The sequence below is a fragment of the Strix uralensis genome, chromosome 32, assembly GCF_047716275.1.
Source record: "Strix uralensis isolate ZFMK-TIS-50842 chromosome 32, bStrUra1, whole genome shotgun sequence".
NCBI lineage: Eukaryota > Metazoa > Chordata > Aves > Strigiformes > Strigidae > Strix > Strix uralensis.
Genome location: NC_134003.1, coordinates 3,164,208 through 3,178,129, shown reverse-complemented (window position 1 = coordinate 3,178,129; position 13,922 = coordinate 3,164,208). Strand labels below are relative to the sequence as shown.

At 51.0% G+C, this 13,922-nt stretch overlaps 1 protein-coding gene across 9 annotated transcripts in view; it reads right to left on the bottom strand.

Annotated features, from left to right (window-relative positions):
• The window catches only part of POGZ (pogo transposable element derived with ZNF domain), a 35,942-nt gene extending 22,229 nt beyond the window's left edge, over window positions 1-13,713 (bottom strand). For 3 of the 9 annotated variants that reach the window (XM_074853347.1, XM_074853346.1, XM_074853350.1), the window contains exons 1-2: window positions 13,259-13,710; window positions 2,227-2,351 (exon numbers count right to left, since the gene is read on the bottom strand). In XM_074853347.1, the coding sequence (XP_074709448.1) occupies window positions 2,227-2,350 (124 nt within the window). In that variant the 5' untranslated portion in view covers window position 2,351; window positions 13,259-13,710. Of the gene's footprint in view, window positions 1-2,226; window positions 2,352-13,258 lie in introns of all 9 variants that reach the window. The other 6 variants (XM_074853351.1, XM_074853352.1, XM_074853345.1 and 3 more) reach the window with 5 other exon arrangements.
• Between the last annotated feature and the right edge of the window lie 209 nt (window positions 13,714-13,922).

Below are 13,922 nucleotides of genomic sequence, written 5' to 3'. Positions count from 1 at the left end.
CTTGCCAAATGCATTGTGGTGCACCAGGGGGGCCCTGAGTAGCCAGGCCCTTCCTTTTACACCTTACCTTGAGGGTAATACTACCAGTGGTAACTTCCACCAGTGTGTAAGGAAACCGGATTCGCTCTCGAGTGGAGGAAAACCAGCTGCTGCCCCGCGCAGTCCCTGCGAGGTTTAGCACGACCCTCCCCGAACGCTGCCCTGGCACCTCCCTGCTCAGCCCGCGGGATCGTGCGTGCTCGTGGCAGCGGGACAGCGAGCGAGCCCCACAGGTCCCCTCTGCACCCCACCCCGCTCCAAATGCCGAGGGCATTTCTGCTCACCACGCTGCTCACAAATATTGTCACTAGTGTCGTCTTAGCACTGTCACTACTCCGAGCCCCACTGCTACTGCCCAACGCGGCTGCGGAGGAATCAGCACCTGTGGGGGCACAGGGAGCAGCTGGCAGAGGGGCAGAAACGGGCTGCAGACTCCTGGAACCGCTGGGAAGGAACGGCAGGATTGCGTTTCGCAGAAGGAGAGGGAGTGCTCTTTGTCTGTAGAGCCAGCACACGGCCACGCTGCGTGGCTGCACCGCCACAGCGTCACACTAGGGAAGATCTCCAGCGTCAAGCTTCCCGCTCCTTCAGCTCCGTATTTTCTATCAAACGGCACAGGCAAGAGAAATGCAACTTACTCAAGACCAGCGTTAGTTTTCTGTCCATTCCAACCCGTCTATGACTGAATCACTTCGTCCTTCCAAACACCCTCCCTTGACATCTCTGCGTGCTCCTTCCACACCTCCCCTGGAAGGCAGCGGGCGCCAGCAGTCGAAGCGCACCCTTCCCTGCGCAGCGCAGCCTCTTTCTGCTCCCCTCCAGGGCTGAACCCCCCCGAGACGCCGTGTTAAGCACGAGCTGTGTGGACCGGCTCCTGCCGAGGACGCAGCAGCGCTGACAGCGGCAGCGCTCCCGCCGCACCTCACGCCAGGGCCCCCGTTTAGGATCGCAGCGGCCAGAAACGCCAGACGCGCCGCATCACCCTTAGCCCTGGCCTAGGACCAGGCACAGACCCATCTCTGTTCCAGATATTAAGCTGATGCTGTGCTTGATCTTGACCACGAGAAAGCAGCTGAAAGGCCTAAACAGAAGCCTGACTGACTAAACATGCCAGTCTACTTCACCCACACACATAACTGGGGCAACAATTCTTTGTTCCACGCACCAGACTCAAGTATGTGGCAAGAACCAGTGAATAAGTTTTTCTTTTACAGCCACGTTTCATTTAGTCCCGAACTGGGAAGTGCTCATCATCGAGGTTTGATTTGTGTAAGGCAGGTCTGTGTACAACGGCCCAACTCACTGTGTTGGTACCAACAGAAACCAACAGGCAGCAAGCACCATCCTTCATGGTCACTTAGGGTTCCACTGCAAACCGAACCGTTATACAGCATCTGAAAAACAGATCCCATCTGGCAATTATTGCTTTTTATGAATCCAAATTTCTCAATTTGAGACAAACTGGATAACTTCAGACTCTGACCTGCACATTAAATGCAAACTCTGAACATCAAAGCTATGAATCTCCATTTGCAGAAAACAGGCACCACCCCCCCCCCGCCCCCAACTGAAACCAATTCTATCAAATCATGGGTTAAATAAATAATAATAAACTAGCGTTAATCCCACTGGCTGGGCTACGTAAGTTGTCACAGGAAATACAATTCACGAATCGAATGCCTGACTTTCTCACTCACTTCAAAACTGCTAGAAGGATCCGAAGTTGGTCACCACCGAATGCCGAGGCTCACTAAAGCACTTCGTAAAAGAAAAAGCATCATCTTCCACGTAAATTATCGATTCTCTACTTTTAAACAACTACTACTTTGGCTGCAGAACACGAATAACTTCGCCGAAGTTCCCTTCCCATTTTTTAAAGGGGTCACCCTTTCCAACACCTGCAAAAATCTTATTTCTCTTGCACAGAGAAAAAAGCCATTTCCTGCCCCCAAACTCCTCCTTCCCAGGAGGCCTGGCCTCGCGCAGCACCGCCCGCGCGTCAGCTCCACCAGCGCTCAGAAGCTGTTCACAGCCTCAGAAACTGCTATTTGTTACGTTACTCATTACCAGGTTTTTTAGCTATCAAGTGAGATTACTTACGGGATAGGATGTACCCAGTCGCTGCCATTTCCCTTTAAATTTTAACACCGGTAACGGGAATAATTCTAGACTAAAATAGTTAATTACCCGTAGCAGTTTTATCAACTGAATTATAATCCTCAACAACAGAATCTTCAATCACATCACTGATTTTCTGCCATGGTTCCAGCTCCTCCTCCTCACATTCCATAAAAAGGTCCGTGTCCGCCATCCTGCAAAGGGAAAAGAAGAGAAACCTTTATTGGAAAACTGTGTTTTGTCAGGCAGTGAAAGTCATTCACTGCAAGAAAAATTCTAACGCCAGAAATACGAACAACGTTTCTATTTCCCAGTATTCTAAAGAAAAAACCTGAATTGCATATTTTCAGGTTCCTGGATTATTTCTCCAGTAATGGAGTGGACTCCACATCCTACTTTAATAGGTTGTGTTTCCTTTTCAGATTGATCTGTGACGTTGGTGCTGAAAACCCTTGGTTTTGACTTAAAACTGCAGTGGCTTTGCCTCTCCTGCATGAGGAAGTCAACCTAACAGCTCTGAAATCAGAAGTCACCGCCCCAAACTTCAGTACCTTTAAATAAATGAATAACTGTGACTGAAAGAAAGAAGAATCATGGGTTTTGTTCTGTTCGTGGTTTTGAATATTCTAGGATCACTGCCAACACACATGACAGAGATTGAATATCCAGGCTTAAATGAGTAAAAAACGCGTGCACGAATGTGCGAACAGTCTTGGGGTGACCTCAGCCGACCCCTCCGATCAAACCCGCGTGGACCCAAACCCCTGCACGCGCCCACGGCCCCGGCTCCCGCCGCTCCTCCTCGGAGCTGGGAATATGACAGACAATGATGAACTAGTTCAAAGAGAAAAAAGAGTAAAGGGCTTTTCTGCAATTAGATCCAGAGCTACTGCCCTTCGACTCCAACGAACGTTCTCGTGATCTCCGGGGTAAAGCACCCAACTTACCTCTTCCCCACGGGCAGAACCGTTACCGGGTTTATTTACAGAAAAGACACAACAGACAATTCCAGCCTGTTTTGTCTCCTCTCATGAATAAGTCTCTCTCGCTCTTGCCACCAATCTCTAAAACGTCTATTTTGGCTACATCTTTGTGAGCCAGGGAAGCAGAAACAAAGGCAGTTGCATAAGCAGGGGCTGTACTGCTGCGAGCAGAAGGACGGTGTAACATTATAGTTGAGCGTTACTTGCTGCTCCACTATTTACATATCTCCCCACTTTGTTTGCTTTTCTGAGCACCACTGCACACAGAACACAAGTTTTTATGGATCTGCCTACAGTGAAAGTCAAGTATTTTCTCCCGGGACTGCAACCTCGATGATGTATGAATCTGTATGTGTTTAGAGTTCAATTAAACATTCAGACCATCAGGACAGAATTAAGACCAAGCCGGTTCACAACCAGCAAGTCTCAAGCGCCCTAGAGGACGCCCCTCCTCGGGGGGGGGTAGAGCTACCACCAAAGGTCTCCAACAGCTGATTTTCGCCACTGCCACACGTTTCCAATCACGCTGACAACGCACGAGCTGCTGGGAGGGGCTTTCTCCCCCACCGAGATTTGCATCGCTTCAGGATCTGGGTGTTTCCAAACTTCACTTATGGACGATGCTTATGCAAAACTTTAATTCTCCTGAAGAATATATTTAGGAGTCTTAAACCAGTGTGACTCGTTCTAGAAGCTCAGTTGCATTTTTAAAGGAAATAGGGATTATTACGGAAATAAGACACCACAAAACCTGAATTTTCCAACTTCCCACCTGGGTTTTAGTGAAAGAGGATCAACTCTTCCCCTCTGCTACCAACCCTAGAAAGGCTGGCGAGCACAAGTGGCAGCTCTGTGCTGCAGGTGAATGGGAATCGAGAGGCCTAGAAGGGACTTTGCTTTCTTGATTACACTTTGGTGGCAAAAAAGACTGTTATTATTGCGTTTTGTCACCTCTACTACCATCTGACAGCCCTAGAAATCTGATGAGAAATGTTCTGAGACAAACTGGCCAAAATAAACAGCTTATAATAGGGGACGAGCAAGGAAATAATCCGAGCCATGTGCAGACAATCTGTGTTTTCAATAGCCACAGAAATCGGGGCTGACCCGGAGGCTGAAACACAGAGTAAGGTTTATTAGCTCGCTGTGGGAAGACTAGAGGAGACGTAGCTTTAAAACAGAGGCTGGATTAAGTAACCCAGAGCAATTAGATTTTAAGTCTTGTACCGTTAAACTATGTTACTCTTCTTCTCCTGACACAGCCCTAATTCTGGCCAAACAAACGCTGAACCTGCTATAAACTCGTTGGTAGATCAGCCTGAAGCCGGGCTTTCCAGGCGGGGCTGCAAGCACCTTGTGCAAATGCAATCTTTAATTTTTATTTGTGTTGTGCCACACTAGCTCTAAAATGCAAAAGCATGAATGTCAGGAATTTCCTGCAATACAGCACGAAGCCAAAACAACATTTCAACAAACGCTGATCTAAAGCAACTGTCTTAAGCAGGTAAGCCTCAAAAAAAAAGAAGAATCCTAAAAACTTGTTAATGTTTGTCAAATTCAAATTGCCAGCACTTTTTTTGAAGCTGTTTTCCCCTAGATACAAAGACAGCCTCCCAGACTCTCAGCTTGCTGTGCTGTGCTTGTCTGAAAAGGATTCGCAGAGCTCATACTGCAATGCTGTCGTTGCATGAGGGTGTTTTACTAAGAAACACTCATTTTAGTTTTATGCTTGGTTATACTAATACAAGTAATTTTCACTTCCCAATTATGCTTTTGAAGCACAGTAATACTCATTTTAAGAATAACACGAAGAATGAGATTTAAAGGAGGCCCATCGCTCCACTCCCGTCCAGGAGCTGATCTTTTGTTCCCCACTTCCTCAACATTCGTAACGATAAAAGAGTAAAAGTCATTTGTCTGACTCTGCACACAACCACACAACTCTGAACCACTGGTCCTGCCACCGCTTCTACGAGGACACGGAGCAGCAGCACCTGCACCTGACCTGGTTTATGCCTCTCCTCACCTACTGCCAACGTGAAACCCGTCTCTGATCAGCGATCCCCGTGCCTCGCAGTTCTGTGCACTCACAGTGCAGAATCTGAAATCACACAATGAGAACATTTCTGCGTAATTTCACTTTTGATCTCTATGAAAGGGGATTTGCCCTTTCTGAAGGCCTTTAGAAGAAGATAAAAAGCCCCCAAAGTCCAACCCCATGCACAAGTAACTTACTCCTGCCAAGACTGCCTCTTTTAGGGGGACCTAAACAGGTTGCTCAAACTGCTCGTGGGCTTCTTCAGCCACCAGGAAAACCTGTTGGTAGAGAAGTGTTATCTAGTACTGTGACTTCACAAGGGAAGTATAAAGAATCCTGTGTCTCTGAACACAGGGAGAGCAAAAGAGAATTTCTTTTCTCACTGTTTCAGGCCCTTCTCAGTCAACTTTTAACCTAAAAAGCACTCTTTGAGGAACTCTAGCTGACCTTGCCTCTCCCAGCCGTCCCCAAGCGCCCCGCTGTGCTATTCTGCCCCGAGATGCCGACACACCCCCAGAGCCGTTCTCTCCCCGCTCTGATCACACCTTCCCAGCCAGCGTCTGAGCCGAGAAAAGCCCAGTAAGAGCCCAGGCTTGCCAAGGCGGCCAGCGGGCGCACGAGCGGGTTATCGACAAGCAAAGGGACAGCCAGTGGCTCCTCACAGAAGCCGGCGAGGCCCCAACACCGCCGGGAGCGCGAGGCTTAGACTGACTCGAGGGTCCAGAAGAGAGCTGGAGAGCGGCATCTTCAAGAAGTGACGGAATGACCCCAAGCTGTTCAATCCACAGAGGGGGTTGCTGAAGCACAGTGACCTTCAGGTAGGTAAAAGGCTACTGGGAAGTGGAAAGAAGCGGTCTGTTCTCCACATCTGTGATGGAAACAAGAAATGAAGGGCTCAAACTGAAGAATGGAACATTCCAACTTCGACACCAAGAGAGCTTCTAGGAATAAAGATGAAGCACCGCCACAGGCTGCCCAGGAACTCGCGGAACTCCCGGGTCTGGGTGCCCCTGGGAACAGCCGGGTCCGTAAGAGAAGGTACGTAGCTCCAAGGGAGGCGAGGCCGACTGAACGTCTTGCTGGGGACATCTGAGGCTCCATTTTTCTACAGTATTGTGTAATTCATGAACTAAACATGTATTACCAGGTACTTCTGCACTACTGTGAGACAGCAACTACATTTTAGTTGTCAACACTGAGGCTTTTGCCTTATAGGAAGCAATTAAATGCTCCTGTAACAGTTAACTCTTTCCATCTTGCTGAATACACGTTACTAATAAATATAGCACATAAACCAAATTACCCCAGCGTAACACATCCAAACTCCTGCTCGTAAATACTGTGTAAAGCAGCAGTTGTTTAAATGTGTCCCTTGAACTTCTCACAGAAACCTATGCCTAAAACTAGTTTTCATAAGATTTCTTGTAGTCATTGAGAAAGAACAGCCAACTGATTAAAAAAATAAATCAAGTCCCTTACTTGTCAAATAAAATTACATTAGTATATTTAAAAAAAAGAAATCACAGAGTATTGTAATAATCCTAATATACAATTAGCCAAGTGTATTACATTAAGCATGAAAAAGCTCACATTCTCCACAGCACCCATTACCTGCATGCTTCAAAGACGTTACTAGCTTCTTCATTTACATAAAACCTGCAGTGTGTAAAAAATTTTATTAACCTTATCTCAAATGTGGGAAACAGAGTTCAGTGAAATGAAATGACTTGCCAGAGATTCTACTAGCAGTGAGTGGTTTAGTCAGAAATAAAACTCAAGATGCCCAGCCCTTGCTCACATCGCTGAACATAAAGTCAGACTTCCTCCTGCTCTGTTAAAAAAAAAAAAAAGACAAAAAAACCCCACCCAACGTGACAAAAATCCTTTTGGAATGACAAACGGGAAGAAAATAGATTGCGAGAAATGAAGCTCTGAAGGACAGGTTTCTGCTAGAGATCAGCCTAGCAGGGGAAAGCAAGAATCAAAGAGCCTTAAATATTGTATTCGCTGCCCGTTAACGTAAACTTTTTAATAATTACAAGATCTTAGCAAAACCGAGCAAAGTCATACAAGATGCACGCCAAGATCTCGAATGGATAGCCACTACAAGTGATCAATAACGACGTGGGTATGATTTTCAATATTCATCCTCCAGAGAAACATCTAGAAAAAATCCTCTGTGAAGCTTCTAGGACAAAGCTCCCCTTGGCTGGCGGAGCGGGTGACGCTCCCAACAGTAACTATTTGTCTGGAATCGTGTTACTCCCCGCCAGACGAGGAGCAGCGCCCCAGTGCTCCAGCGATGGGCAGTCTATAAATAGGCGGGATAAATAACCTGCTCTATTAATTAAAGCACGCACATACGTCTGCCCAGGAAGGTTGGAACTACAGGGGAAGTCTTTGCGCGCGTTGTAAAAAATATATTATTCAACACCTCATAATTATTCAAAAGATGCAAAGACAAAATGCTAAAGAGACTGTAGTTACAAGCTTCTTTTGACACTAACTCACATTATGCGCGCAGTATTTCATCTGTTCGTATCAACTGAACTAAGAAAATGTCTCCTCTCTTCTATAATGTAACAGCTTTGTTTTTCAAAGCTTTGATCTTGAATATTTTTGTATGTAAGAAGCCTTTGCTCAATAAAATGATTAATCCCAATGATAAATACTCTGCATTTAGCTTTTCAGCACACAGTTGGCAGATGCTGGGCTGAAAACATGGATGCCAAAAAAATTTACAAAAAAAAAAAATAAATTACAAAGTGTTCTAGACACACTGTGAGAAATAAAGCCTTTCGGGCTGAAAGGTGTTTTCTCTCCCCTTTAGCTGGGAAACGGGAGCAGACCTTCAGGGGAAGGGCCAGCGTGGATCAGCCTTACACCAGGAACCGGCACAGCCGCCAGATATAGACCCTTTATTTCTCGTCAGCTGACGTGGTTCACACTCATTGTTGCCGTACAGGGGAAAAAAGCCAACAGCCATTAAACTCTTGTATTAAAAGGCACCACCTGATTACACTCTCTGATCAATGGGATCACCATTACCGGGGGAAATCCAGCAATAGAGATCTTGTATTTGCATATAACCACAGATTACCCTGTCGTGAGAAAAGGATAAATCCTTTTCTTTCCTCCCCTGCCTCACTGCAAAAAAAAAAAAAATCCCTTAAATTCCCAATTTCAGTTGAAATTAGAAGATCCAATTGCATTTATTTATCAACGAACCGCTTTCACATAGGTATCAGATACGATCCCTCCAGACTGACATTACTGTCTCAAGAGACTGGACAGGCAGAAAGGACAGAACGTTGCGCTCCGCTTTAAAAGATCGCCGGCACCTCCAATCTCCAAGAACATCTCAGCCAGAAGAATAAACACTTAGCCCGGTTTCTCCACCTAAATGAGGCGGCAAACAAAGGACTCAGCTACCACAAAGCAAGTTGTAACTCAGTAATTTCTCCGAGTTAGTGATGCAAGCGGAGAGAAGCGGGTCCCGAGTGTTTTCTGTTATCTAAAGCACCTGTGGATAGCAGGTTTTACATGACAGCTGCGGGAAAAGGCAGCTGTGTCTCATTGAAGTGATCTCTAAAAGATGTGTGGTTATATATTTACAGTTTCATTCACAGCTTGATATTATTTGACACAAAGCAAACAAGTTATGACATACATATGCTGTATATACACACACACTCCTTTTTAAAAAGGACTTCAAATTAATGACTCGTTCACAGTGTTCTTCAGAATTCACATGACGGGATGCACTACTCTTGCTATATAAGCTTCCCTTTCTAAGGCTTTTAATTAAAAAAAAAGTATAAATAAATCAGCACTTGTCAGGGCACCGCTGGTGGCCCAATTTCTGCCTACTGGGTGAAATCATCTGCAACACAATCAGCCTTAAGGGCACGCTGGCGGGTCAGGGATAAATCCGTACTGCGGGGCACAGGTGACTCGGCAAAGCAAAAAGCTGAATTTTGTCTGAAGACGGAACAAAGAGGAGGGAGAGAGCCCATTATCCCCGAGGGACACAGACCGTTACACACAACTTCACAGCGTCCTCCCTCCGACACCGCGTCACCTACAGCGCTACAAGGATCACACGCTTTACTGACGGGAAAACAGCCGCGCTGGGGTCAGACGTGGGAGGTTGTCAGAGAGCAGCGAAGGACCCAGGAACCTCCACTCCCACCTCTCACTCCTGGCCTAGACTCGAGCTGCTCGGTCCTGCCCCTCTCTGCACAGGAGGGAACTCCAGACGCAAACGCATTTGCGCTCCGACCATTCCAAAACAGGTGGCAAGTGAAGTCATTAACAATAACAGATATCCTAACGCTAAGGGATAACAGCCAGCCTTCGCGAATCCTCATTTAAGGCTTTATTCACACGTTCAAAAGAGAGTACACATCGCCACGTGAACGCACAACGTAAAAACCCCAGCGAATACGCGCTGAGGATCAATCCAAGGATCAGCGCACGGCATCAGCCCGCTGGTATTTTAGAGCTTTTTTTAAAGTCCCAGCCGACTCCCCTGGGGAACCCACGGTCACAGTTGACTACCAGCGATGAAGGACTGAACGAAAGCTGAGGAAATCGTTTGCGAACGTTAAAGACGGGCCTTGCGTCTTCCAAAAGGCTCCGACCAACAAATTTTAGCGCAAAGGTGACTCCCGCAAGTTCTGGCGCAGAGCTTCCACCTCCTTCGGGGCCGCCACCCCTGGCGGTTCGGGACAGAGCCGGCACAAAGAGCGAGTCCCCGCGAAGCCTCTGCTCGGGGAATCCCTGCCCCAGCTCCCAGAGAGACCCTGCGGGCCGGCCATCAGGCTCACGGGCAACCACGAGACACCCCCAGGGCAAACCGTGCCCTACCGACCGCACCGAAACGAGGGGACGCGGCCGCTCCACCCCGCGCCCGAGGCAGAGACCAACTACGCCCCAGATGACGTTTTTAGCACCAGCCGTGTAAATTTTCTTCAATCCTTCTTGCCAAAAGTTTGCCAGTTTTTATGCCAGCCCGTATTTGCTACTATTGCAGATTTAACTGCAGTACGGTTATAACGCTACCAGCACCCCGATCCTTTCCAAAAATACATATTAAGAATTAACTGACCCCTAAATTTTCTTCACCACCTGCTACAAAACCACCTCCTGACAGTCCAGGAAGGAAAATCTAAAGCACAAAAATGAGGGTCTGGCTTCAAGAGACCTACAAATAAGCTTGACGAGATGACTCAACGCACGTCTTAGGACAGAAATTAATTCATAAATCAACTCCTCTGCTCCAAGTTCTCCTTCTGAATGGCCGCCACTTCTCTCCATTATGTCTTCCCCTGGTGAACATGCGGCCTCAACAGAATTGCTGCCTTGTTACTTATTTTCTCACTTACTTTCGATAATGTGTGCTTAACGGCAAGGAACGTATCTTAACTTTGCTAGAACCTAGAAACCCGGCGAGGTTCCATTAAATGCAAATGAATCCTACGATAAAGGTTTCTGCTGTCAAGACATGCTGCAATCCCTGCCCTGGAAGAAAGATAATGCCCTTCAGTGGCTTTTAATGACGAACTGGCACAGCCTAAAACTGATATAATCTAAGTGATGAAAATACATATTGGATGATGCTTTCATTACTGTTTACAGGGCTGTTCATCCTGAGCAACACCTCCGACAGGCGAGGGGAGGCGAGAGGCACCGCGCAAGCCGAGCGCCAGAGTTCAGCAGTTACATCCTCCAGGCCAAGGTAAATTTACGTTTTGTTGACTGATGTGGTTGACTTGACTTTGCTGGGAACTGAACTTATTTCAAAAGGCATATTACGCTTCCTATGGATGCTATCATTTAAAGTTCTATATGTTTTATTAAAGGCTTTGAAGTGTGTGAAGCCTACTAATTAAAATGTATTATTACACACTCAATTATAACGATTGTTATCTACCTTAAAGTTTGAACTGCAAAGCGATGAAAACAAACCGCTTTCTGATTTTTGGCGTATTTTGTGAGCATGGGACTACCCCGAAGCTCCGAGAGGCCCGGAGCGTGTCGGTAGCTGGTTCCTCAAGGGGCTCTTTTGTGAGGAGACAGCCCGGAGCGGAGCCCTCCCCTCCCGTCAGCGCGGACGCGGGCCTGCTCGCACGAAGAGTCAGAGGGTCTCTGACAGCACCTGAGCAGCCGTGGGGACGGGGCACACCGACAGCGTCACCGTATATACCCACAACCACACGTAACACCTGCAGGGCCCCGCGCCCAGGCCGAGCTGAAAGCGGCGAGTGAGCTCCCGGGGCCGGTAGCCCCGCAGGACGGCCCCGTGCACGCTAATAATGATACAGGTGAAACAAAGACGTGCACGCAGTAAGCCTGGCTTCACGTTCAAGGGTAAAAATTAACAACTGCAGCGACCTGAAGCTCTAAGACAGTACACACGGAGAACCAGAGTAGGGAAGAGGCATAATTTGTTTATCCTTGCAAAGTATTTCCTAAAGAAGCACCAGATCCCCCCTATCCTCTACCCCCACTTCCGATCACTCACTCCTGCCCCATTTGGTATGTCTTGGTGACAGCTGCAACTGCTGCCAAGTTAATAAAAATAAAGCTGTGTGTGTTGTCATGTGTTGCGTGTTTTCCGCAAGGGTGTTGGGCAGCAGGATTCATGCCTCTCCATCTCCACACACGCTTTATGTCGCATCCCAGCTGAGGAGCGGAGAGCGAGGACGCCCCAACGCAGCAGCCTGGGCTCCCCAGACACTCGGAAGAGCAGGAGCACAGCGAGGGCCGGGCAAACAGCTCCATGACGCCAAACACCTCGGTTTTAATATCTGTAGCCACAAATATCAGCCTCGGGGGGTATTTGCACAAAGTCTTTCAGTGATCCCAGTCCCTCTCCAGAAGAGCCGTGTAAACTGAGTCCCCGAGCCGGCAGCGGGGCGGGCGAGCGCGGATGTCGGGGCACGGCGCTCACCGGGGAGAAGGCGCCGGCCAAGGGCGGCGAGCGAGACTTCGTCAGGGTGAGGGGACGGGGCAGGCGAGGAGGCGCAGGGAGAGGGTCCGCGAGCTCAGGGGAACGGATGACAAGAGCAGTTTCCCCTCCACACGCACTCGGTGAGGTGGGAAGCCCCTTCCAGCGGGGCCGCGGGCAGGGAGCCCGGCGCACGGACCCTCCAGCGCCGGGGGATGACACCGAGCGGCGGGGCGAGCTGAGCCCCGCGCCCGCGGAGGCCGCCGAGGAGAGGAGGGGGCTGAGAGCGCGGCCCCCCCCGGCCCCGGCGAGGCGGCAGCGGGGAACCTCTGCGTGAAGGTGGAGCACACGCAGGCCAAGGGGGGGTCTCCCCCTCCCAAGAGGTAGGCAGAGACTCTCCTCACCATTAACTTCCCTTAAAAAGAGGCGAAAAGGCCGTTTCTCCGCAGAACTAAAGCAAAACCCACCCTGGGTGTATTGTGGCGGCTAAGAAAGAAGAGAGAAAAATAATCCCCGTGCCCAACATGGCCGCCCACCCAGCACCAGCCATGGGAAAAGGAGGAGGGGGAGGCAAGACGGCGGGGATGCGGCCGCCCCCCCCGCCCCCCCCCCCCGGGGATGGCGACCCCGCCAGCGGCGAGGGGAGGCCCCGCTGGCGCCGAGGGGGGTGGGGGGGTGTGCGGCGTCCCCAGCGGCGGCAGTGGGGGGGGGGGGGGAGCGGAGGGAGCTGCCGGTGCCGATTCACCGCCCGTGTGTGTGTCCCGTCCCCCCCCCCCCCCGGCGGAGGGGGGTGTGCGCGGATCCCTCCGCCTCCCCTCAGAGCCCGGCGGGCGAGCGGTGGCCCGGTGGCTGTTCCACCGCCCAGCGGGAGCCGCCGCCGCGGCTCCTCCCCGTCCCCCGCCTCGGCAGCCCCGAGCCCTCCCTCCCTCCTCCCGCCGCCGCTTTGTGTACGGCGCGCTCCGGCCCGGCCGCCCCCCCCCCCGCCCCCCCCTTCTTCTCCCCCAGACCCGGGCGGTTCGAACCGGTTCCAACGGTCACCAACCGCCGCCCGCGCGCGGCGGGGCCCCCCCCCGCTCCCCACACCCCGCCGCCCCCCAGCCCCGACATAACGGGCTCGCCCCACCTCACCTTCCTCGCCGGCGCCGCCGCGCTCTCCCGCCGCCTCAGCCGCGGCCGCTCGCTCTTAAAGGGGTCCGCCGCTCTCCGGGCGAGGCGAGCGGCGGGGGAGGGCAGGTGGCATCAGCCCCCGGGACCCCCGAGCGGGATGCGGAGGAGGAGGAGGAAGAGGAGGAGGAGGAGGAATTATCTCTGTTTCTGCTCTCCCTCTGTACGTTCTCGCGGGGGGCGGCTCCGTGCTTTGCGTGTGTCTCCCCCCCACCCACCTCAGAAGAAAAGGAGAGGGGGGGTGGGGGGGGGGAGGGAGGGAGGGGGGGGGGGGGGGGGGAAAAGCGCCCGGCGGGCTGATACACGCGCGAAGCGCCCGCAGCCACACACATACACACACACACACACACACATACACACACACACACAAAAAAAGGGGACCTGGCCGGCGGAGGGATACGGTGACGTCATTTCCTCCTGGGCCGCGGACCGGCGCGGGGATTGGCGCGCGGCGCGGTGACGTCACCGGGGGCCGGCGCCGCCGCTGCCCTGACGAAGTTTGTCTGAAGCGCAAACGGTGCGCGGCGGCCTGGAGCCCCCCCGCCCCCCCCCCCCCAGCCCCGAGCCCCCTCCGCGGCCGCCGCCCCGGGGGGCTGCGGGGACCCCGCTCCCGGCGGGAGGCGGCGGC